This window comes from Chrysemys picta, chromosome 4, assembly GCF_011386835.1.
Source record: "Chrysemys picta bellii isolate R12L10 chromosome 4, ASM1138683v2, whole genome shotgun sequence".
In the NCBI taxonomy this organism is placed as follows: domain Eukaryota; kingdom Metazoa; phylum Chordata; order Testudines; family Emydidae; genus Chrysemys; species Chrysemys picta.
Window position 1 is genome coordinate 114500164 of NC_088794.1, and position 24975 is coordinate 114525138.

Genomic DNA, 24975 nt, shown 5'->3' on the forward strand with positions numbered 1-24975 from the left:
CAGGCCTTTCTTCAACAGATAATCCAGCTAGCCATCCTCACAAGAGCAGCAGGTACTGACCAAACTTAGAGTTCTAACTTACAGCCAAGGCTCTCTAAAGCATATGTCCTCACCAGCTCAGTCGCTCTGGTGATTCTTTCTTAACATACACAGTAGCCTAAGAAGGCAGCTGCAAAACACTCCCTTCCCCCTGAGGGAAGATCCAACTTTATTTAGTATGTCTTATACAAAGTGTATTGTTTAACTGTAGAGAGCTGAGTAACAGCAATACATGAGCACATGGAGATGTTAATAAGACGACTTAAAGCTGGAACATGAGTGAAAGATGGGGAGATACCGCATGGGGTCTTCCTGCTTTGTGTCCAGCAGGACAAGATGGAACTTGCAGTGGCCCTTCTGAGCTGAAATAAGCTCTGCATCAACAAGGAAGCCTTACTACAATATTAAAAAGTAATGGTAACAAGCCCCCTGCCAAGCAATGGCTTTGTCCTTCATCCCTCAGGTGTTCTCACCATAAACCTTCAGGCCCATGCTTCTAGCATAGGAAGGGTTTATAGCTAGAGCCTTGCATGGGTATAAAATTTGTATCCACAAACATGGTCTGTGGATATCTACATCTGCAGATTTGCAGGGCTCTGTTTATAGCAAACTCACTGGCAAACATCACTTGCCTCCTGTGCTGAATGGAACTACTACAGCATTCCCCCTCCCCCATCACAACTAAATTCAAGATTCGCAAGATCTTAGGAGAAAAGACCTTTCAAAAGCAGAGCTGGGAGCTGCTGTAAATGCCATCTGCAGTGCCATTTCACCTCATGCTGCCAATACCCATTCCTCTTTGTGAAACACCCCCCCACACACACACACACCTCTTTGCACCCATCCATGCAGGATAGGTCAGGCTGAATGTTAGTTTATAGAGAAGAAGGAAGAAGCTTGCCCAAGGCTATACAGCTGGGATTAAAACATGGGCAGTCCCAGTCCACAAGATCCTACTGTCCAACCACTGACCCCCTCCCAGCTCACAAGCTGCTACTACTAGTTCCTAGCTTCACTGCTGCAGTTCTAGGGTTCTCACTCAATTTCACACCAATGTACTTGGCCATGAAGGAAAAGCCTTTTCTGTATGGAGGAAAGGATCTGCACAGTTCTAGGGTTCTCCTCCCAGGTTACAGCAAACAAAGAATTTAAGCCAGTCGAACTAAGAGCTGATAACATCAAGACAAGCAGCAGCCCCCACCTCAGATAAGCCAAGGGCTGCAAGCTCCCATCTCTCTCCTGCACCCCTAGAGACTTATATACTCCTCCTACAGTAAAACAAAACTTTAAAAGGGCACTCCCAAATCCAGTAGGCACAATCACCACTTCTGAACTGCTTTAAAATGGTTCAATCTTGGTAAGAAGTTTCCTGCACCCGTTCTAAATAAGTTTATTGAAATCATTGTTCTCTCCCCCAAAATATATCTGCAGGAGAGGGAGGGCAGCTCTGAGTGATGGCTGCTCACTAAAACCCATGGTACAAGCATGCAGGCAGAGACTGAGGTCCTGGCTGCATTCATTTCTGGCCTCCAAGTCATCCTCTGCCTCTGGGTCCCCCTCCACATCCTTGTCCAAGTTTTCCTCCTCCTGGCTCGGTCCACTCTCAACTGGCACATGAGCCAGTGAAGTATCCACAGAGGCCTTCATAGTGGGGTCACCACCGGAGTATTGTGTTCAGCTCCTTGTAGAACTAGCAGCTCATGGGCGCAGCAGCAGAGTGGCGGTTTGCCTCCCGCGTCTTGTGGTAGGCGTTCTGCAGCTCCTTCACTTTGACCCTACATTGCAATATGTCCTGGTCATGGCCCCTTTTTATCATGCATCGTGAAATCTGTCCATAGGTATAATTCCTATGGGTGGAGCGCAGCTGGGACTGCACAGCTTCCTCTCCCCAAATGCTGATGAGGTCCAGCAGCTCGGCAGGCATGACCACCTGGAACGATGTGCTGAGACCACTGCACGCATCACTGAGCAAATACCAAGGGGACTTTCAAATTTGGAAAGGAATTTACAGGGTGGGGATGATGGTTGGTCACCTGAGGGCAGTGCAGTAGAGTTCAAACCAATGACCAGAGAGGTGAGAACAGGCATTGTGGGACACCTCCCACAGGCCAATCGCAGCGCTGTAATTGCCACGGTGTTTACACTGGCACCGCAGCGCTGTAGCCCCGGCGCAGAAAGCTATACGCCTCTCAGGGTGTTTTTTTTAAAAGCACTACAACCGCACAGTTTCTGCATACTAAGTGGCTTGGCAGTGGGTACACCTCAGGAATTACAGCGCAGAAACTTGCCAGGGTAGACAGGGCCTTACTTAAACTATTTTTTTCAAAAAGACCTTTCCTAGGGTAAAATTAGTCAGCCATAGCAGAAATCTAGAGAAAGATAGTCAATGGGAACTAGAAGTAATCTGTGTTGTCTCCACTGTGTCAGGAAAAGGCTATGGAGAACATGCTCTTGCAGCAGTAAGTGTGTCTGTCATGGAAACTATTACCTGTCCCAATATTTTTTGTGTGTGTATGTGTCATTTCCTTTTGTTTCCAGAGTTCCTTCGCATTTGCTCACCACTTTATGTTCCTCTTCTCCTCTTAACAAAGAAATCAAGTATGGGGTTTAGAGTGGTTACAATATTTGCTTGTAGACATGGCCCTGATATCTCTGAGTACCTTAAGAGACTCATTATGCCAATAACCTAGGAACTTCTTATGAACTCAAGAACACTCCCATAATTTCTAACTGCTTAAATCCAGTTGCTGCAGAAATATACCATTGTCCTGACAGGACCTGGCAGTCCTGTCAACACCTGTGAAAGCTATCGCTAGGCCAGATTCCTAAAAGAAGAGGGATAGAGAATGAAAGATCCCAAGCATGAGCCAGAGCTCATTTAATAGTTCCAAATTTCTCTCCTTTTCCTTTTATATTGTCTCTCTCTTTCAAAAGTAATGTGATCGTGGCAGCTGGTTTGCAAGGCATATCATTTACTAAATGGTGAAGGGATAAGTGACTTGGGTTTTTGGGGAGGTGAAAGAATCCAGCTCTGAACATGTCCCATTTTGATGGTAAGAGTATGCTAAAAGCTGCTGTACAATCTAAATTGTCATCTAGCAAATGCAGTCAGCTACCATAAACATGCCTCCCTGGCCCAGACGAACTAGTTCATAACAAGCAACATGCACACTCACCCAAAACTTTCTAGTCTTCAGAGATAAAAGGGCCCTGAGACTCTTCAGCACTACAGGCCATCAGAGGATGACAGCAGAACTCTCTTGATCCCCTCACCATTTACTCCCTCCCCTCACTTTCAACAAATAAAAGATATTCTTACCCTTCTACTTCCCCCCATAGTTTTGTTTCCATAGTTTAGATTCCAGGCCCATTCATAATCCAGCAAAAAACTATGCAGAGCAAGTGTTAATGTTGCCTGGTTAACATTTGGGTCAGGAAGTGCTTAAGTTAAGGCCACATATGCAACCTTAATCGTGTGCTGCTGCAAACTACTCATTATGACACAATCTTTAATTATCTCCCCACATGCTATTCTCAAATAATACCATATTATGCTATTCCCCCAACGCACAAGTTTTGTCTTCTAGTGACACTATATATAATTTAATACATGTTTTATACACATCCAGAATCCATACATCATTTATATTCAAGGTTGTAGAAGTTAAATTGTCTGGTATTATTTCAGAAATACTACAGGACTACATCCTTTTAAAAAACCACATGGAAACGCATAGACGCCAGAGTTAAGGCTGCACCTGCGGTTTCAGGTTTGGCCTTTTCTGACTTGAGTACTTAGTTGTGAAACCTTAGGTTTTTTAATTGAATTTCCAAGTTTTTCCCCCTCTCCCCCCCCCCCCACTTATGGGGGGTGGCGAAGAATAAAAGCCATCCAGAATCTGCTACAATTTGGCTGAGACCCCAATAGAATACTGTCCCACCCATGGTGCACACTCAGTGAGGCTCCCACAAAGTCCTCTCTCCCCTGTGTACTGTCGGAGACTCCCTGTGAAAGTCAAGCTCTGAAGGGGAGGGAACAGAAAATCTGCAGCTCCCTTGACACTTTAATATGCAGTGAATGAAACAGGGCTCAACCCACCTCATTCAACATACCGGGCACCCTAATCTTTCCAAGTGTTGGTGATTTTTTTAAAAAAAGGTTCATTTGCACTGCAACTGCACTAAGTGATATTTTCAGCAGAACACACAAAAGCATTTCTCAAGGAGGGTTACTTCTATGCCAAATTTAAACTTTCTACCTTCAGCCATTTCAGCATTAGAGCTATACAAAGAAGGCTGCACAAGAACACACCTTTTTGCCTCAAAATTTGAAAAGTCTCCCTTGGGTTGTGACCAGCTTTAGAAACAGTTCAGTGTGATTATAACTTTTTTGTTTAAAAAAAGATTAAGTTGTTTAAATAGTTGGTTAGATTCTTACATCAGTTACACTGGTTAAAATTTGGATTTCCAGAGTTCATTGAAGTCAATGGAATTACTCCAGATATATACTTGTGTAACTTACCTATTAGACTCTAAGCCAGTGTCTTTGAAGTTAAGCTCTGCAACCTTAGTTTTAGCTGTGATTACCCAATACTTTGCACTTAGTTGCATTAGTTTTGAATGCCTTAAGTTTTCCAGTGGGTTTCTCCCTAAGTACCAACTTTCAGTCTTTCCCCTTTTGTGTGTTTCCAGCCGTGACTATGTTGAGCCAATCAGGCATAGGAATAGAAGCTCACAGGCAAAGGATTATATGGATTTGTTTGTTTGTGAATACAGAAAGCCCCGTTATAAAGAAGTTAAAATAAAAGTATTACAGCAATTAATGCAATTGTTAGATGGGAACTTTTGCACAATTACATTTATCCCACCAAACAATGCCACCCCAAAACCAAAATAAGTTGGGGAAAGAGGTACTTTATAAACATACAAGAATGACTGCAACTATGGCCTAGACCAGTGGTTCTCAAACATTTGTAGTGGTGACCCCTTTCACACAGCAAGCCTCTGAGTGTGACCCCCTTATAGCTAAAACTACTTTTTTTTATATTTAACATTATAATAAATGCTGGAGGTGAAGCAGGGTTTGGGGGTGGAGGCTGACAGCTGTGACCCCATGAGGTGTCACGACCCCGTTTGAGAACCCCTGGCCTAGACCAACAAAGGGACTTAAGATTGTTGCAACACTTAACTTTTAGACACCTAGAAAATCACTGGAACAATGGGATCCACAAACCCTGAGTCAAGCACCATATATAGGGTTACCATATTTTGTGCCTCCAAATGGAGGACACTCCACCACCCCCGGCCCCGGCCCCAGCCCTGCCCACACCCCCGCCCAACCCCGCCCCCTCCCCAAAGTCTCCGCCCCCTCCCCTGCTTCCCGCGAATATTTGATTCGCGGGAAGCCTGAAGCAGGTAAGGGGGGTGTGGGGGGAGGAGGCGCGGCCCAGGCTGGCCCCCTGGCGTTTCCAGCCTGGGTCAGCTCGGGCCCTGGGGTGCCGGCCCCGGCCGACCACCCCCAGCCCACCCAGCACTGCCGGCCCCCGGCGGCCCGGCGCACCCCCTGGCTCCCGGCTCCGCGGGCCCGGCTCCCCGCCGGCCCGGCCGACCCGGCTCCCCGCGGGCCCGGCTCCCCGCGGGCCCGGCCGGCCCGGCTCCCCGCCGGCCCGGCTGACCTCCCGATTTTCCCGGACATGCCCGGCTTTTGGGGATTTCCCCCCGGACGGGGATTTGAGCCCCCAAAAGCCGGACATGTCCGGGAAAATCCGGACGTATGGTAACCCTAACCATATACAATGAACAGGGAGTGTGACACCTAAGAATTGATCCACAAAAGCCAGCAAGCTACTGCAAGGAGCTGCCTAAGGCAGCCAATGGGAGATGCTGATGAGGAAGGTGTGTCCTAAGCACTTCCCCTCTCACAGAGTTTGGCACCTAAGTCCCAGATGCAGGGAGGCACCTAGCTCTGCCTGTAATCCACAGCTGGGAACCCCTCTCCTGGAGTCAGGTAGCCTAGGTGCCTAAGCTGTTTCTTGTGAGAATGAGTTAAGTGGGTATCTAACTCTGCAAAAAACAGCTGGGGAGGAAAAGGGAAAGAGGAGGAGGCTGGCAGCCCCAGGCTCCCTTGTAATTTTTATCCCAGTGGTCAGGGTACTGACCTAGGATGTTGCAGACCCTGGTTCAATTTCCTCCTCTGTCTTATGAGAAGGGATCTGAACAGAGATCTTCCACCTCTCAGGTAAGTGCCATGGCCTCTGGACTATGGAATGATTCTCACTCTCTCTGGCCCAATCCATATTTAATTAAAGTGGACCGGCTTCAATCAGAGATTGGGCTATTCTGATGCGATCTCTCATAGTTCAGTGGTTAGGACACACTTCCTCAATGTGGATTGCACTGCACTTAGGAGTGAGACAATGAGGCAGTAGTTCACAGGCCCAGTGGCAGAAACAGGTACCTTGGAAACTTCTTCAATGGAAGTTTAAGCACTGAGTGTAGGCGGCAGCTGAGCGGGGACATTATGGACTGCAGTGGTGCCTAAAACTGGGACTCAAGTGCCTAAGTCCTTTTGTGGATCTGCCCCTACAATCCTACTCCCACACAACAGATTTTTGGACAGCTCGCACCCAAATGGACAATAGAATCCTACTCACCCACTTCCCACATCAGGATAATAATGGGTCCAGTCACCCACAGGTAAGCAGACATCACTCCCAACAGAATGGGGTGAGAGGAAAAGGACATACAAGTACAGTTCTCTCTTACCCCTCTGTAAAGATAACATGGGAGCCCAGTAACGGAGGTCTGGCTGAGCTGCTGAGACAACCTGAAGGTTGGACATAGGCTCTAGGAACCAGCAATAGCGTCTCCTACTTTCAGAAGAAAGGTTCATGGGTTAAGCTCACGTTTTAGAAGTTCAAGTTTTAGAAGCTGTTTTAGAACAGTTCAAATGAGCTATGCCAGAATGGCATCAGGGGTTGGGGCTTTTGGTGGCCTGTTTGATGTGAATGCCTAGTTTACACAGATTATCAGGTAGGCCCAACCTCTCCCCACTTCTTGCCATGATCCTTGCACAGCTAACACCCTACCCTACCCAAACCCTCTTCCACACAGCTAGCTAACAAAATCTCATGGTCCAACAAAGTGTAACCAGGCCCCTAAGGAGAAGGGGCTCTGCCCTCAGGAGCCCCAGCAGCCACCTTTACATGCATTTTTTCTGAAATTATAAAATTTTATTTTTCAAGTAAGATGTTTAAGAAAATAAAGAATTAAAACACAAACCTCTCCAATGCATTATTCAAAACAATCCAGTTAAAGTTATTTCAAGCTTCTCACCCTCCTTCCCCCAGAAAACCTGGCTAAGACAGTCTCAGCCCCAGAAGTGGAGTTTAAGGGTGGAGAACTCTTCTGCTAACATTCTTCTCATAACTCATTGATAAATACTGAGCACCAACAGTCAGGTCATGCTGAGGAATCTGACCTGCAGGGTCCAGCACCAAAAAAACCGCAAAAGAACTAGCAACGAGTCACTGCTGACTGGTGAATATATCAAAAACACACATGACAATAAGGCTACAATGGGATTCAAGAACTGAAGCTTTGGCTCCAAACCACAGACAGAAGAGCAGCTCCTATCAGCTCACCTCCCTTTATAGAGTAGACTCCAGAACAGGGCAATAATATGCACACACACAATAACATGTTTGGTCAGGAGGACATCTGAACTGTCCTGAGCCTTGACTACTATATTTTGCAGACCAGTGAAGTGCCTACTAAAAGAAAGAGGAAGCAGCTATTCCTCCACTTTCTCTGGCACCCTTCTCTCTTTAGCATTGTTCTGGGAGAAACTATGACCACAGCCCCTCAGCACTCTCACATTCTTATCAGTCCAGAGCTGTCCACTGTTCCTCTTGTATGAAACTCTTAGGAAGGGCCTTGGCAAATCCTTCTCTATCACATATAGGTGCCAAGGGAGGTACTAGGAACTGTTCTGAGATGGTCAGGAAGGCAGAGAGGGAGCCTTTCCAAGGATCTCAGATTTCTGCTATGGCAATTCCAGAGCTTTCTATGATGGTTCTGAAGAACCAGTACCTCCATATCACACTGATCCTTGTGTCAGACCTTATTGGTACAATGGTCTCATAACAATAGAAAGCTCCCTACAGAAAGTTATTGAAACTTCAAACTCTCACTCTGCTGATGTGTGTGCTGGGTGCAGACCTGGGTGAACCAGATAGAAACTCTCTTTAGGTATCCCTAGGTAAAGGCTACTTCAATTCCATTTCCGAGCAATCATCAAGCCCGGTCCTGTCTTAAGTTACGGTTGGCACAAGGGATGCTTGGGTGAATCCAAGGGGAATGCATTCCCTACACTGTTGCTGGGAAATTAAAAAGAATCACCATTTTGGTGTGGTAGATGATGATTGGGAGCACCGCCTGCTGTTTGGCAGCAAGAAGCCAACTAAAAAAAAGCCCACACGAGTCTCAAAACTGCACCTGCTCTTTCCCAGATCACTGAGGAGCGGCACACAGAGATAAGTAAATAAGCAGAAATCATGTTGATTCCTGCAGTGTAAGAACATCACAGCTAGAATGTCTGCCAGATGTAGCAGGACCAAATAGGTAAGGAAGTTAAGTGCCCGGGTCCCTTTAAGAGCTAGTGCAGCCAGAGAACAACTGGGCATCAGCCAGTAATGGAGTCCCATGGAGTAGCAATGCAGGGAAGGGCTCAACCTCCCTGGCCCCCTCATGCTCCTGTTACATGGGGGGTGCAGGGGAAATGGAAAGGAAGTTTCCTGTGAGCCAATTGAGGCTCTGAATGCACAATTTCTGTATTCTGCATTCAGTCCAGCTCGACCCACACAATCCCCATCTCTCAGGCACTGGAGATCTCCAAGCCAAAGCTAGCCAGCAGACAGAGGTGATCAGATGAGCAAAAGGGATTAGGTAAGCCATTTGCCAACCACAGGACATCTTCGGAGAGCAGAGAGAGGCGGCCAAGCAGCTTCAGGGCTCCATCTCGATATAGCCTGCGACCTGGCAAGGGAACGGGAAGGACATGTCAGACGAAGACTGGAGCTTCGTGCTCAAACTCTTGCACAGACACAAGGCAGCTAGAATATGCTGCAGTCAGGGAAGCAAGGGTGTGTCCGTACAGACAGCCTATACAAAACAACATGTCCCTCTTCATGCCTGGATACTATAGCAACAAGCACCCAAGACTGCTACTGATATATGGATTCATGCTCTGGCACACACAGGAGCTGCAAACACACACTGCAGTCATCATGCAGCTGCTCACAGGGAAGCTTTTGCTAGTTGCACTCAAATTCCCCAAGGTGAATTTGGGCCTCTACTTGAATAGACTTGTGTACCACTGGCTATGAAACTGGTGTGCCTTAACCATGTCAGCCCAATGAGCCACTGGCTCGGGGGAAACAAAATTTGACTTGTGAAGACTCTTCGCACTCTATTCCCATCCCCAAAGAGCCCACGCTGATCTGATCTGGGCCTCAGAGGGAGTGGGAGCTGATGCAGTTACTTGCAGAACCTCATCAACTCAACTCCTTCTTCAAACAGTGTGACGCTTGCAGGGGGTATCACTGGGAGGCGAAGTGAGGTGCCTCCTACAGATGGACTATGCTGCCTTGAAGGATACAAACTACCAGGCCAGAGGAGCCCAGATCTCAATGCCAACTGCCTGGTGGGGCTGTTCCAGAGCATATGCTAGGTGAACTCAAGGCAAAGTGTTGGGCAACAAGAAAGTAACATTCCATTCTACTTTGATTTTGCCTTAAAAACTATGGCCAGGACAGGCAGAACTATTGTATCTTTTCAATAGCATGAAATAGAGATTGTCATCCCAGCTGGGGAAGACAGCATTTCCCCACAGTACATCACTCAGTCCCTACTGGCCACAGATCCCTGGAAATTGCATGCTGCCACACCCAGCAGCCCACTCCTGCCATGGTGGAGACACACTGCCCACCATTTTGCTGTACCACACAGCTCCCTCCTAGCACATTGGGGATAAGCGCTCAGGAGGCCCCATGTTGCCACACTCACCCCCTTCGTTCCCATTCTCAATGGGCTCTGCCGAGTAGAAGATATAATCAACTGTAGCTCCAAGGCCCATGGGCATGGTTGTGACCTCAGGGCGACCTCTCTGGGGCAAGAAGTGACTATAGGCAGAGGTCAGATTAAGGTCATGCCGGATAACACCTGGAGACCTGCAGAGAAGAAACAGCTCCCCCATTCCCTCACATGGGAGAGGGGATGCAAAGCTCAGTGCTGGAATCTAAGCAAACTAAGCCACCTTCCTGATGCAGCTGTTTATAGACTATTTCTACACGTATTTTTCAATATATTTTAATGCTCATATAAGTGAGGGACTATTAATATCAATTCTACTAAGACACTGAGTGGACAGGGGCTCCCTCACCACCAACATACAGTTCTGCCAACGCACTGCATTCCTGACCTGCAGCACCAACCCTAGTGCAGCCTGGTATGGATCTGGCCAGCTGTAGACTGATTTTTCTAATTCTTTCCCATCCCTGCTGTGTTCTTTTTCTAGCCTGGGAGAAGAGACCATGGAATTATTTAAACCTTGACATTAATTTAGCTTACTGTGCCCATTTTCCAAGCACCCCACCATGGCCACTCCAAGGAGGGGTGCCACTAGTTTTACAGGGCCCAGCTGAAGTCTCCCTCCCTTCAGGTTACCTTGGGAAGAAGAGCTCTGGATCAGGATCATTCACCATGGTGAGATGCTTGGGCCAATGTGCAGGACGGTCTAAAAAGAAGCAGAGAGATTCCAATTTGACATGCCACTGGGCCTGGAGCAGCTTGTTCATTTTGAGTTTGAAAGTTCCCCCCAGGAAGGTCTCTTATTCCAGCCCCAAGAATCCCTCTTTATCCTAAACATGGCCGTCTGGATAGGCACCCTTAGGAGTGATAGTACATGCTGGGAAGTCAGGGCAACGTTCCAAAGCTGAATGCAAACTGTCCTGGTCTCAGACAGGAGACCTAGGTACAGCGGTGCTGAAAGAGTAACAAGTTGATACCAGGCCAAAAACAAAGCCTAACCCCTCCCTCCCTCCCCCCCAAAAAGTCAGTGGGCTGATCCCGGCAACAAATTAGTGTAACCAACTTATCCAGGTCAATCAGCTCCTGTGCCTAGAGCTTTGGACATTACCACTGCCCAGAGGCTGATCCCTGTGGCCCTGTACTACAACCTCTGCTGTCAGAGAAACACAGACAGTCAGCATTGGGATCATGAAATGGGTTGCCAGCCCAGAGGAGGTGGGGAAATGAGGAGAACAGAACCAAACACGTCAAAAGGCCCAGAGATGAGGAGAGGTTCTGCTTCTCTAGTAGCAGATCTAATGCCAGCTTGTGGTCACCCACTGATGCCAACCCACATTAGTACAGAGGCAGCTCAGGTGCCACCATGGATTTCTTCCAGTGGAGCTGGAAGCGCAGAAGGAATGGAAAAATACCTGCCCCTCTCCAAAACAAAGGGAGGACAGAAAATAGACTGACCCCTCTCTTCCATTCCTCCACACAGGGGGTAAAACACATAAATTAGCAAATCAAGACTTGCTATACAAGGAGCAGGTCAGTAGCTGAGAGCTGCTGCTGAGCCCTTATGGAATCCACTTGTGCCCACGGGAGTATGATACAATGGTGGGCTCCCACCTTCCCCAATCCTTGTCTTTTCTGGGACTCATCCAGCCAATAACGAGCCAAGACTGGTCTCCACTTGTTGGCTTCAAGTCTTGCCAAAGGCAGCTCATGCCTGCAGAAAAGATGTTGAAGTAGGGAGAACTTGCTCCAGTACCTGGTTTAACATCTGTCACACCCTTCCACAGAATCAGATGTGCAGGTCGTTCACAGGCAGCATCACAGAAACGGAACTGAAGCAGGAAGTTCCGGCTGTACTTGCGTCTGTCTGCAGAGCAGAGCCAGTTCAAAGGAAGGAAATAACCAAGAAGTCAGCTCTCTCTTTAGGTTTCCATGCCAAAAATACTACCAGAGTACATGAATGATGGGTACAATATAAGAACCTGAATATAGAATAGACATGGTGATAGAAGAGGAAGAGACAATCTAGACTGCAGCCCAGCTACTCTAATACCTATTGCTGATGCACCCATCACTCTGGTATCTGGGGGTTCCACAAATTAAGAGCTTCCCCTTCCCAAAAAATGGTCTACAGTGGCAAGATACCAGTCAATTTCTAAGGCATTTGGGGTGTTTATGACACAGGGAAACCCCTGCTTGAAGGGGGGAAAAGAGATATGGGTTCAGCCTGATTTCTAGGGAGTTCATATCCACTGAGCTTCCACCAAGAACACCCTGGCCTGGGCTTCATATGCTGAAGCATCTCTGGAAAGCAGAGTGAGAGCCTAAGTGGGCTCTACACCCCATAGCGCTTTGAAGAAAAAGACAAGGCCCTGCAAGCTTACCCCAAATATGACTATGATATGTGAAGTACTGTGGGATATTCAGCTTCCAGCAAGTGCAGGAAGATGGCAGAAACCCAGGCTGAGATGAGTTGTGGGGCATACAAGTGATACAGTTCAAATCAGGTACTCTGAGAGGAGAGAATCCTTGTCAAGGAGAGTGCCTGGTGCAGCACATTCCCCAGTTCTGCCCTGGAGGTTGTGCCAATGTCCTGCCAAGATTGGAGACTGCAGATCAATGAGAGGGAGCAAGACCCACACAATAATCATCTTCGTTGAGCCCACGTACACACCACAGCTCACCTGATTTCTTTGGCTGGCAAAGAGAGACATATTGACAGTTTTCCGTTATACCCAGACTGCTGGGCCAGAGTGGGGTCTGCAGCTTCCGCTGGTGCAGCTGCTGGGAGAAGTCTTCCTGTCCAGAAACCTGCATAAAGGCAGCATGGTAGAGGTGAGGGGAACAAAGCACCAGGAGGAAATGGTTAAAGCGAGGCCAGCAACATGCACAGGTACAACACACTCAGAGAGAATACACAGCACCCACACCGAGCCAAGCCCCAGCACAACCACTTGCACAGAATAAGTATCATGTAAATCTGTGGTGCAGCTACTAGCTGGGGAACATGTAGTAAAAAGGAGGGGGCGAGTGATCAGAGACACAACTACATAAATACTCCACTCCCTGCAATACAAAGAGCTGCTCCATGCCATTCCCTATCTACACCTACCTTCCAGGCTGGCATCCCATGGTAGGAGAGCTGACCATTCCGGATGAACTTGTACAATGGAGAATCAGGCACAGCATTCAGATCTCCACACAAGATGACAGGACAGTAGATGCCATCAACAGTTTTCGCAATCTTGTCAACCTCTGCTAGGAGCAAGGCCATCTGTGCAAGTTTGATATCTCCTCGGCGGGGATTATACAGCACATGAGTGTTAGCCACACACAGGGGGCTTGTTGCTTTCTGACCTACACCCTCTGGGAGTAGAGGTTGCAGCAGCAGCACCAGACCCACATTGTCTCTGTTTAGGATGTCCAGGCCAGGCCGGAAGTATTCTACAGGGCTGGCACTGATCAGCTGGAACCTGCTGTGCTTGTAGCAAACTGCGCAGCCATCTGTCTTTTTTCCTGTTCTCCGTTTGTATAAGCACACAAAGCCTGAAAAGAAACCACCACCCATCAGGAGGGCCCAAATGACCAGAAGCCTCAGCTCCTCTTTAGTGAGATGTAGAAAAGCATAGGAAATCTGTTTTGCAGGGTTTAAATAGCACAACCTCCCACTACTCCCCTTGGTAGACTGTTCTATAGTCCAGCAGACCTCACTGGCAGGAAGATTTTCCTAATACCCAGTTTGAATTTTCCTCTTGCTCATTTTCAGCCCATACTTCTAGTTATGCCCTCAGGGATGCTCTAATCAATCTCTCTTCCTCTGGCTCATGCCCTTGTAGGCAGTACTGTCCTGTTAGCCATCATGTACCATCAAATCTCTTTTGTTTTCTCTATATAAACCAGGCCTCTGATGAGTTTTGTTGCTTTCATCTGCCAATCTGGGGAAGAATCAGTCACAACAGGAACAGGACAAAAATTGAAGAGGTGCAGATAGCTTCAGAAATGTGGCCATCAAAACCTGGGGTGGGGACTACTTCTGTAAACAGAAGTATAGCTCTGGAGATATCAACATGGAGTTTTCTCAGCAAGTCTCAAACTAACCTATAGAAAAGAGAGGGACATACCCATCATCCTGAATGTTGGCTCCAGCTGTTCCCAGTAGTGATTCTCCTGCACTTCCTGGAGACACAGAACCTGCAAGGAAGGCAGAGATCTAGCTCACTCCACCATTGTTTGGCTTTTTTGGGGGGGGAAGGGGAGGGGAGAGGAGTTGTGACAGTGAGGGAAGAGAGGGAAAAACAGTTTCCCACACTTAACCCCTTCACCAAGCAATGCTATCTAAGCAACTTTTCCTCCAGCTAGAGCACTGGCTCTCAACCTTTCCAGACTACTGTACCCCTTTCAGGAGTCTGATTTGTCTTGCGTACCCCAAGTTTCACGTCACATAAAAACTACTTGCTTACAAAATCAGTCATAAAAAATGCAAGTGTCACTGCACACTATTACTAAAAAAATTGCTGACTTTCTCATTTTTACCATATAATTATAAAATAAATAAATTGGAATATAAATATTGTACTTACATTTCAGTGTATAATATACAGAGCAGTATAAACAAATCATTGTCTATGAAATTTTAGTTTGTACTGACTTTGCTAGTGCTTTTTATGTAGCCTGTTGTAAAACTAGGCAAATATCCAGATGAGTTAATATACCCCCTGGAAGTCCTCTGCCACCCCCAGGGGTACACATACCCTTGGTTAAGAACGACTGAGACAGAGCATGCTCTACGACTTCTGAAGCACATACTTCTCCTTCAGTTACCCAGTGGGAATGCAAGAGTGAAATAAAATTCACTTCTCGTCCTTAGTGGTGAGCACACTTCTTCCTCAGCATGCTAAGCTAGCCTAAGGAATGCAGAAGCAAGCAAGGAACAGGAAGTCCACCCCCATGTAGGCCTCATCTCTGGGCTTGTTCCAGATTGCCCTATAGGCTCTGACTCCTCCCCACGGATTGCAGCAGGCTGTCCTATTCCTACTTCTATTAGGAAAAGTTGAGCCCCTACAATCAAAGAATAGATCCTAGTAAGGTTATAGGAGCCAGTGGGCACATACCCAAGGACCCTAATAACCCCAGAGGCACTGGCTTCACACCCCAAAAACTCTGGTGATAGCTGACATGAAAGAGCCTGGGTAGTACTCACATCAGGGTCCCAGTGCTGGATCTCCTGCAAGAGGTTTGGGAGACGATAGCTCCAGTCCAGGATATCTGGTTGGCAATGCAGGTAGAGTTCAGGGCTCTGCTCCACCAGGTCCTGGGCCAGAATGTTGTAAGACATGACTCGGAATTCAAACAGAGGCCCATTCTCTGAGCCCAGCTCTGGAACAGCAGGCTGGGTAGAGAGCTCCTCCCAGTCCCTCCATAAAATCTCTATATGTAAAAGAGAGGAAGACAGGTCAGGTCAGATATATGCTGGGTATCTTTCCCTGTCCTATTTCCTGGAATGCTCCTGCTAGCTGGGACATAGGGATTAGCTGTTCTCTTGTTCCCTAAATCTGGACATCTTGAACTCTAAATGGGCCCTTGGATGATTTTCTTTGATTAACTTGAATAGCTGCCACCAGGGATGGAATGGCAGGGTCCTAGTGGGGAGAAAATGTTTTGGAAAAACTCAACCATTCTTTGGAGGCCATCTCCAGTATGAAGTGAGCACCTATGTTAACTTCACAGGAATTGTGATTAGCAACACTAGTCAACCCAATAATGCCAGAAGCCTTGGCCTTTCCATCAGCAAAAATTACTTTTATCATTTTCATTACCAGATGCAATCATCCTGGCATGGAAAGATGCAGCCTATGCCTAACAGACAGCAAGTGCAGACATACTCAGCTCACCCAGGATTTAGCATCCACATGCAGGGAGATCAGAAAGTTTTGTTACACTACCTCATCCCAATTTAGCACCACACGCTCAGAATCAAACAAGATTGTATTACTACTGACCGTGGTAAGATCTCTCTGCTGGAAAAGGCTGGAATTGTCCTGTATCATAAAAGGGCCAGGCTGTGGCCTCCACTGGCACTATCTCTGTGTCATGCGCTAAGCTCCAGCCCAGCACAGCAGTATCTTCATCCTCCCTTTCCAGGGCTGAAGGGGTGCAGCCACTAATCTGGTGATCGGTCTGTGTCCTTACAGCTGACCATGCTGCAATGCCCACCATAGCCACACTTTCCTCTTCTGGTAATTTTGCCAGTGTGACCGCAACATGTTCCTTTGGTCCTAGAGACATTAAGGTACGTAGCTCATCGTGTTGCTGATCACTGCACCATGTGACCTCTGAAGCCACATCCAAATTGCTGAGGCTGGTCATCAATAATTCCGAGCCTTCCAGCCAGTCACTAGTCAGTGTGGCTGACACCTTCCCCACTGCTGGAGCAGTCTCACTGCTGTGTAGCCCACCAGCTTCCTCCTCCAGCTGCTGCTGCAGCAGGGCTTCCTCCTCTTCTGGGACTGACCTCCTGCTGGGCACAGAAGAGATGCCCCCTACCTGGGCGGTCGGGCTCTTCGCCAGAAGCACGTTCTTTCGACACGTAAAGAAAGCATCTGTCAAAAATTCAATACAAGACAATGGTTAAAATCCATGGCTCTCTTCACTTATTCGCTCATTTAGGCTAGAGAAATCAGTTACTATTTGGGGCAACAGAACGATTTGAATGTATCAACAGCACGGACTAGCTTCTCAAAAAAGGTGCATAGTTATAGTGCTGAGTAATTAAGGCTGCCTGTTGGACCATATTCTGACTTTAGTTATGCCGGTACAATGCCATTGACTTCAGTGAGGTGGTGCTGGTTTAACGGACAGTAAAATTTAGGCTGGTTTTATATTATTATTTATACAGTGCAATAAGTGGTCAGCAGAGCAGCATCTAAGCTATTGTACTGGCCCTTCTTTGGCATCTTCCATACAAACACAAATACATTGAGCCACATGGGGCAGAGACATCAGGAAGAAGTTCTAGCAGCTGACCTTTGGAATGGGTGAATTTTTAGGAAATGAACAAGGGTCCTCAGCTGGCAGCATATTTAGATATCAGGAATTTCCATAATTGCAGACACCCAATATAGAAGACCCATTCCACATTGAATTGTCTTTTCAAATGCATATAAGAAAAGGAGTGGAGAGACCAACACAGGAAGCACAAACACGGAAGTTAAAGATGGAAAAGCCCCATTAGGGAAAACACTACCATGAAAGAAGCTATGGTCTGAGAATAGGAAGACCATGATATTCACTCAGTGGGTGACTGACATCTGTAATGGGCCAAATACTTCAGTGCACGCTCAACACAAGAACATACTAGTTTCACTAGTATCTCCCCTTTATACTCTTCAAGATGATAAAAGCATGTGTGTTTTTGCTAATATCTCTGTGGAATCATGTCCCCATTACTGATTAGCATATTGTGTTCTCTGCAAATCATTCATTTTCTTCTCCTGTTCCTTGCTCACTTTGTACACCCTGTAATGGAAGGTCACCCTGGATAACAGCACGCAAGAGTCAGCAATATCACTATAGGCTTTTACTGACATTTTCTAAGTCAAAATATTTTGTATAAAGAAGAACAGGAGTACTTGTGGCACCTTAGAGACTAACAAATTTATTAGAGCATAAGCTTTCGTGGACTACAGCCCACTTCTTCGGATGCATATAGAATGGAACATATATTGAGGAGATATATATACACACATACAGAGAGCATAAACAGGTGGGAGTTGTCTTACCAACTCTGAGAGGCCAATTAATTAAGAGAAAAAAAACTTTTGAAGTGATAATCAAGATAGCCCAGTACAGACAGTTTGATAAGAAGTGTGAGCATACTTACAAGGGGAGATAGATTCAATGTTTGTAATGGCTCAGCCATTCAGTCTCTACGCAAAAGAATTAATGGACACATATCTGACATCAGGAATCAAAATACTCAAAAACCAGTGGGAGAACACTTTAACCTGTCTGGTCATTCAGTGACAGACCTGCGGGTGGCTATATTACAACAGAAAAACTTCAAAAACAGACTCCAACGAGAGACTGCTGAGCTGGAATTGATATGCAAACTAGACACAATCAACTCCGGTTTGAATAAGGACTGGGAATGGATTAGGTATTTCAGAGTAACTGCATATGTAGACAAGCGCTTATAAAAATGTATTTTTAAGTATTCTCAAGGTACTTAGCTTCAGATGCATCCTATTTTATTTTATTTTGATGGGGGAGGATGTATAAAGTGAAAGGAAAAAAATAATTAAAATATAATAATTTTCTAAAGACATTCCCCTTGAAATTGTTTGCTTTAAGTACATTCCCCCAAGAAGAATGTTCTACTGCAGTGGTCCCCCAACTTTTCGCCTCACACCCCCCCTCTTACCCCTGTCCACACACCACCACTCCTGAACTGGGAGCAAGGCTGTGGCTCTGGGAGGTGGGGGACACGGATATGCGTAAGGGGGCTGAGGCTGGAGCCACAGCTGTGGGTGGGAGTGGAGCCTCAACCAGCAGCTGTGGCCAAGAGCTGAACCCAAGATGCAGGGCTGGCAGACAGACCCCAGTCATGGGGCAGATTCCCAGACATGGGATTGGGAGAGGAGCCCCGGGTGCAGGGCTGGCAGCTGATCCCCAGGCATGGGGCCAGCAGCCAGAGCCAGGAACGGAGCTGAGTGGCACTCTCTCCCCACCCCTTGCGGGAGCTGGCCCGGGCCGCAGTTGCGGCCCCCCAAATGTTCCTCCGTGCCCCGTGCTCCGCAGATGGGGGACCTCTGCTCTATTGCTAGTAGTCAGCACTAGCCTGGAGGAGCCCATCTCTCCTGTAGATACACTGCTATTTTTTTTAGCAATCAGATTTGGAGTTTCCTGAGATCTGGAGGAGCTGCTCTCCCCTATACACAATGGTCAGAGCTGGGAGGAGGACCTAGAGATGGTCTCACCTGACCACTCCACCAAGCCTCCACTCTTTTTTAAATCCTCCTCTGATTAGCTATATAATTAGATGACTGAGAATCTTGACTCCTTTAAAACGAACAGAGAGAGAGAGAGAAATTGAGTAACTGTTCAGCCAGTTCTAGAGCACAGCTTCAGATGCCTCTCAGCCCTGCCTCCATCTGCCTAGAGCCCAAGCTCCTCAGGGCAGGGACCTTGTCTTCTGATGTGAAAGCACTTAGATCACTGCTAAGCAGCTCTTAAATTACAGAGGGACTGGAGGGAGGGCTGGGAAGTGGGCCCCTTACCAGTTTTAGGGCCTACCTCACTTCTATTTAATGCCCCCCTTTAGTCTCACTACTGTTTAAATTAAAGCAAGATATACCTGACATTCAGGGCCCCCCTACTTCCCCTCCCCCCATAATTTTAGCACTGTTGCAAGGCCTATATAAACAATAACAATCAGGCCTGGGGCTATCCAAAATGGCCTGGGGGAAGTTGGTCTCCTCAGGGTTCCTCGGTCTACCCAGAGTTCCTCGGTGAGAGCTGGGGGAGGTACCCAAGAGGGCCTGGGAGAGCCGGTCTCTCTTGGAAACATTGGTGAGAGCTGGGTGTCCCTTGAGAAGGCATTTCACCCCAGGGAGAGAGGAGGCCTGTCATCCCAGGAGCTGAGGTGGGTGAGCCCCGGGGGAGGCCTATCACCCCAGGCCCGAGACCTGAGGGGGGGTCCCTCCAGGGGAGTAGGGGAGGCCTGTCACCTGAGGCCCAGGAGCTGAGGTGGGTGAGCCGCCGGGGGGTAGGGGAGGCCTGTCACCTGAGGCCCAGGAGCTGAGGTGGGTGAGCCGCCGGGGGGGTAGGGGAGGCCTGTCACCCCAGGCCCGAGACCTGAGGGGGGGTCACCTCAGGGGGGGTAAGGGAGGCCTGTCACCTGAGGCCCAGGAGCTGAGGGGGGGGCTCACCCCCAGGGGCATAGAGGAGGCCTGTCACTCCAGGCCTGAGAGGGGTCACCCCAGGGGGGTAGGGGAGCCCTGTCACCTGAGGCCCAGGAGCTGAGGGTGGGTCACCCCCAGGGGCGTAGAGGAGGCCTGCCACTCCAGGCCCGAGAGGGGTCACCCCAGGGGGGTAGGGGAGCCCTGTCACCTGAGGCCCAGGAGCTGAGGGGGGGTCACCCCCAGGGGCGTAGAGGAGGCCTGCCACTCCAGGCCCGAGAGGGGTCACCCCAGGGGGGTAGGGGAGTCCTGTCACCTGAGGGCCAGGAGCTGAGGGGGGGTCACCTCAGGGGGGGTAGGGGAGCCCTGTCACCTGAGGGCCAGGAGCTGAGGGGGATCGCCCTGGGGGGCTGTCACCTCGGCCCGAGGTGATCTAATTGCTCCACGTCCCGCCGGTCAGGGCGGGCTGCAGGAGTGTCCGCAGGACCCGTGCTGCGAATTGCACCCCTGGGCGCAGGCAGTAGCCTGCCACAGTCCGCACGCCAGGGCCGGGGCGGCGCCGCACGGGCCGTGGGAGGGACAGGGGGAGGGGGGCTGTTACCTCGGAGGACGCGGAGGAGCCGCGCCGCGGGCAGCAGCAGGTAGCAGAGCACGGTGCAGATCATGCCGCCCAGCCCGATCCTCTCCCAGCCTCTGCCCACGCGCCAGCCCGGCTCCGCCTCAACAACAACTTTATTGGGAGCCGCCGGCGGCCCGGCCTGGCCTTGGCACAGCGCTGCCTCGCGCCCCCCGCATGGACTCAGCCCGCCCATCCTGGGGCTGGAGGGAGAAGGGTCCCAGAGACCGAGCGCGGCGGGGAGCAGAGCTGGGGGGATGAGGCTTGTAAACTTCCCCAGGAGCTCCTGGCCGCCTCCTCTCTCAGCCCCGCAGGCCCCGCGTCCCCATCCTGTGTGTATGAGTCTGCGTTGTGAAGCTGTGCTGTGTGTGATCCCGTTTGGGTATCTGCCCATCTCACACCTAGGGTTACCACTCAAGTTCCTAAACAGAGGACGCTGCACCAGCGGGAGGGGAGGGTACAGTTGGGGTGTGTGTGGGGGGGTGTGTGTACTGGGAGGGGCATTTTGGTGGCACTGGAGGGGATCTGTGTGTACAGGGAGGGTATCTGGGGGGTGCCTGTGGCTGCACTTTCAAGGTGGTGGGCAGTGTCGTGCTCCTTATCACAATGGTAGGGCGATTGGCGCAGGCCTGGGATACAGCACCAGCCTTCAGTAGGGTGACCAGACAGCAAATGTGAAAAATAGGGACGGGGGTGGGGGGTAAGAGGAGCCTATATAAGAAAAAGACCCAAAAATCGGGATTGTCCCTATAAAATAGGGACATCTGGCCACCCTAGCCTTCAGTCACTTACTTGCAGGCCTATCCCCCTCCCTGTCACTCTGGCCCCATCACCCCTTCTAGCTGGGCTCTGAGGCCCCACGTCAGGGCAGTTAGCCCGGTGGAGAGGTGCTTGGTGGCTCTGCTTATTTGGCAGGCCAGGATCTGGCAGCTGAGTATGCAGAGGAGGGACCAATCGGGGCATGGAGATGGCTCTTTCTGAGTGACAACATCCAAACCACAAGGAAAAATCCCGGACATTTCCTCTTATTTGAAAAATCTGCCTGGACAGAGATCGGTGGACCAAAAAAGAGGCCATGTCTGGGAAAACCCGGACGTATGGTAACCCTAATTATACCTGCTCAGAGCTGTGTGTGGTGTCCCATGGAGGAAATCAGTCAGGAGCAGCATATATTACACTCATCTGGGCTGTATTGTACATTGCCTTAATAGTGCTGGATGTTTATCAAAACTAGGCCTAAACAAGAATTCCATCAATTCCAAATGGGCCCTGAATTCACATACCTATCCACCTTTTTTACTCAAATTGGCCAATGCATTACAAAATTAAATTAATGGAGATATCCTATCTCCTAGAACTGGAGGGGACCTTGAAAGGTCATTGAGTCTAGCCCCCTGCCTTCACTATTTTTGCCCCAGATCCCTAAGTGGCCCCCTCAAGGATTGAACTCACAACCCTGGGTTTAGCAGGCCAATACTCAAACCACTGAGCTATCCCTCCCCCCAAAAATTGTAATATCTGCTGCATCTAATCCATCCTGTAAGGTGTGTGCAGAACAAGACATCAAGATCATGATGATGCACTAAAGAAAATCCTAGAATGCCCCCATATCAAACAGGGTCAAGATCAATTTTTTTAAAATCTACTTAGAAGTCTTTGGACATGTATTTTCAAACAAGAGTCATCTCATATCCTTTGAAAGTCAAAACAAGAAAGCAAATAGTCTTACTGAACAATTGCAGATATCAAGTCATTTTTGGCATGAATAGTTATTGATCATGCTGCCTTCCTAACTTTGCAAGTATAATTTCTTCTCTTCAGGATCTTATAAAACATTATACAAAATCTGTGTGGACAAAAGCACAGTCTGAAGCAGGTGATGTCATCATATGTAGCCTTGATGAACATATGAGCATGTTGTCCTTCAACCCTTTCTTTAATAGAAGACTGACTGAAGCCCTCTAAACTCAGAGCTATATAGAATCAAACAGACCCAGCTAGTCATGATCACATTGTAGCCCATGAAAGTTGAAGCCTGTCACATATTGAAACCAGATAGTTTCATCTGGAAAGAGAAGAGTTTGAACATTTTACTACATTCATCATTATGACCATGTTAAAAATCTGAAACCAAACTGTCAGATAAAATTGAGTACCAATATGCCCTCTTACTCCAAGTATACTCTTGATGTCTTATACACAAGTAGTAATACACAGAACTGGAAAGACTAAATCTGCTGACTGTATCTCCAAACATCCCTTAAAACCAAACCCATCACCTGCTGATGAGCACATTAATCATATCTCCATCAGAAACAACTCTGAAACCTCTAGCCAAAATGGATATTGCTGACATGTTAACAGGACCTGCACTGACGGCTGCAAGATGGTTCATAAGACAAAATGATTGGTGATCTGTAGAGTATTTTCAAAATAATTTTGTTTCAAAACCACAGAGCAAAATTAACCATCCATTAATTTACCTAAGGTACTTATATGGCCCCCATTACCATCTCAACACCTCACAGTCTTTACTGTATTTATCACAACACTGCTGTGAGGAAGAGACATTACTATTATCCCTATTTTACCAGTGAGGCACAGACAAAGTGACTTGTCTAAGGTCATACAGGAAATCTGTGACAGAGCAGGTAACTGAACTAAGGTCTCATAAGTCTTAGACTAGCGTCCTAACTACTGGACTGTTCCTCTTTGTTCAGCTACAGATATGGAAGGTGATGTTACTAATAGCCCAGAGGCAGCAGGCTATTGAAACAGCAAATGATAATTACTTGGGCATTTTTAAAACAAAGTCGATTTTTGAGAGAAGAGTTATAGTATCCAAGAACCAACCAACATTGGGACAATCACAGTGAAACATGTGAGGACTGTTAACTAGTGTCACAAGGAATATTAATTAGTACCACAAGCAAACAAATGTCTGAGCTACCAAAATTGTAATGCCTGCACTAGAAAAAATATTCACAAACAACAAAACATACAATGGGCCTACATTTCAAGGTCAAAACTTCCATTGGCTTACGCAACATTTTACTCTTCTGCACCAAAGTATAACCCTGTTTGAACTCTGACAACTGGAATGGTTGAGAGATTTATGTAAAATATGGGTAAACAAAACTACCAAAGTGTCTAAGATAGCCAATTCTTTGGGGCAGGGACTTTTTCTTTATATCTATATAGCACTTAGCAATCTGTGTGTGCTATATACATTGTGAAACCTCTATGAGAAACTATCTTTATTGGGCTACCTCCTGTAGTGGAAGACTGCCCCTAAATGTACTGAGTATAGTTCTCCTCCACCTTTATCAAAAAAGCCTCCTTTGTTAAGAAAATGATTTTTGTCAACCTTTTGAGTGGTCCCTTAACACTGTAAATAAATAAATAAAAAGCACTGATCCAATTCCTTTGACAATTCAATGGAGCCTCAACTTTGGCATCAGTTAAGATTGCTTGGATAAATAATAAATACCTGGGTTTGGGGCACTTTTACGTGTTTATATCTTTACAGAGCACATCTATATACAGTAGGCAAGATGCAATTACTCAAGTTGGAATCTGTTCAGGACATGGGGACTAATAAACCAACTTTTGCAAAAAGTGCTGAGAGTTCTTTAAAGACTACAAATGGTCATGACTGAATTTCTCATCTGAAAATGTACCAGGCTGGGACATTGATTCATTAGTGACTCTGAGGGGTGAGCACCCCTTACCAGCTTATTAGCACCACTTTCTGAAACACTTACTCAAATGCTGACCGGTTCTGATCCTATTTAGTGGGATCTGATGCACTCAAAGACTGATGTAATATGACTGCAGGATATCCCGTTGTAAGTTTCATCTATCTTGAGTCATAATGTATAGATGAGGTCATGGAATGCTTGAGAAGAAATGAAAGAGGGGCCTTGCAAAAACTTCCCACACGACCCTGGCAGCCCCAGTGACTGGGAAATGTGACCTTCCTGTTCAGAAACAGTATAAATCAAGATTACAAATTGTATAGATGACACCCTTGCTCCTGGAGGTTCTGTGATTGATAATTAGAGTCGGGTGGCTGTGACAGGGGTTTTGTGTGAGGGTGTCAGAGATGACTGTAAACTACTAATTCGCAGAGGAGAAAAAGCAAAGTAACAAGCAGCATTCTCAGTGTGGTGACAAGGACACGCCACCATGGAGCATGAGTTTTCTGACTCTGAGGAGGATGAAGGTGGGATTTTTAGTTAATACATTGTTTTTAAAATAATCTAAGGAAAACCACCAGAACCCCCACATGTGTTACCACTGCTATAAGAGGGCTCCATATACATGTAAGACTCCCAC

General features: G+C 47.6%; 1 protein-coding gene across 5 annotated transcripts in view; it reads right to left on the reverse strand.

Moving 5' to 3' along the window:
* The window catches only part of ANGEL1 (angel homolog 1), a 137304-nt gene that overhangs the window by 52268 nt on the left and 60061 nt on the right, over positions 1-24975 (reverse strand). Inside the window, exons 1-10 of one of the 5 annotated variants that reach the window (XM_008164912.4) lie at positions 20623-20978; positions 16125-16724; positions 15326-15552; positions 14247-14316; positions 13238-13671; positions 12810-12936; positions 11882-11992; positions 10765-10834; positions 10105-10268; positions 7250-9075 (exon numbers count right to left, since the gene is read on the reverse strand). In XM_008164912.4, coding sequence (XP_008163134.3) covers positions 8915-9075; positions 10105-10268; positions 10765-10834; positions 11882-11992; positions 12810-12936; positions 13238-13671; positions 14247-14316; positions 15326-15552; positions 16125-16724; positions 20623-20833 — 2175 coding nt within the window. In that variant the 5' untranslated portion in view covers positions 20834-20978 and the 3' untranslated portion in view covers positions 7250-8914. Of the gene's footprint in view, positions 1-7249; positions 9076-10104; positions 10269-10519; positions 10617-10764; positions 10835-11881; positions 11993-12809; positions 12937-13237; positions 13672-14246; positions 14317-15325; positions 15553-16124; positions 16725-20438; positions 20589-20622; positions 20979-24975 lie in introns of those variants that run through there. The other 4 variants (XM_065595576.1, XM_065595575.1, XM_065595574.1 and 1 more) reach the window with 4 other exon arrangements.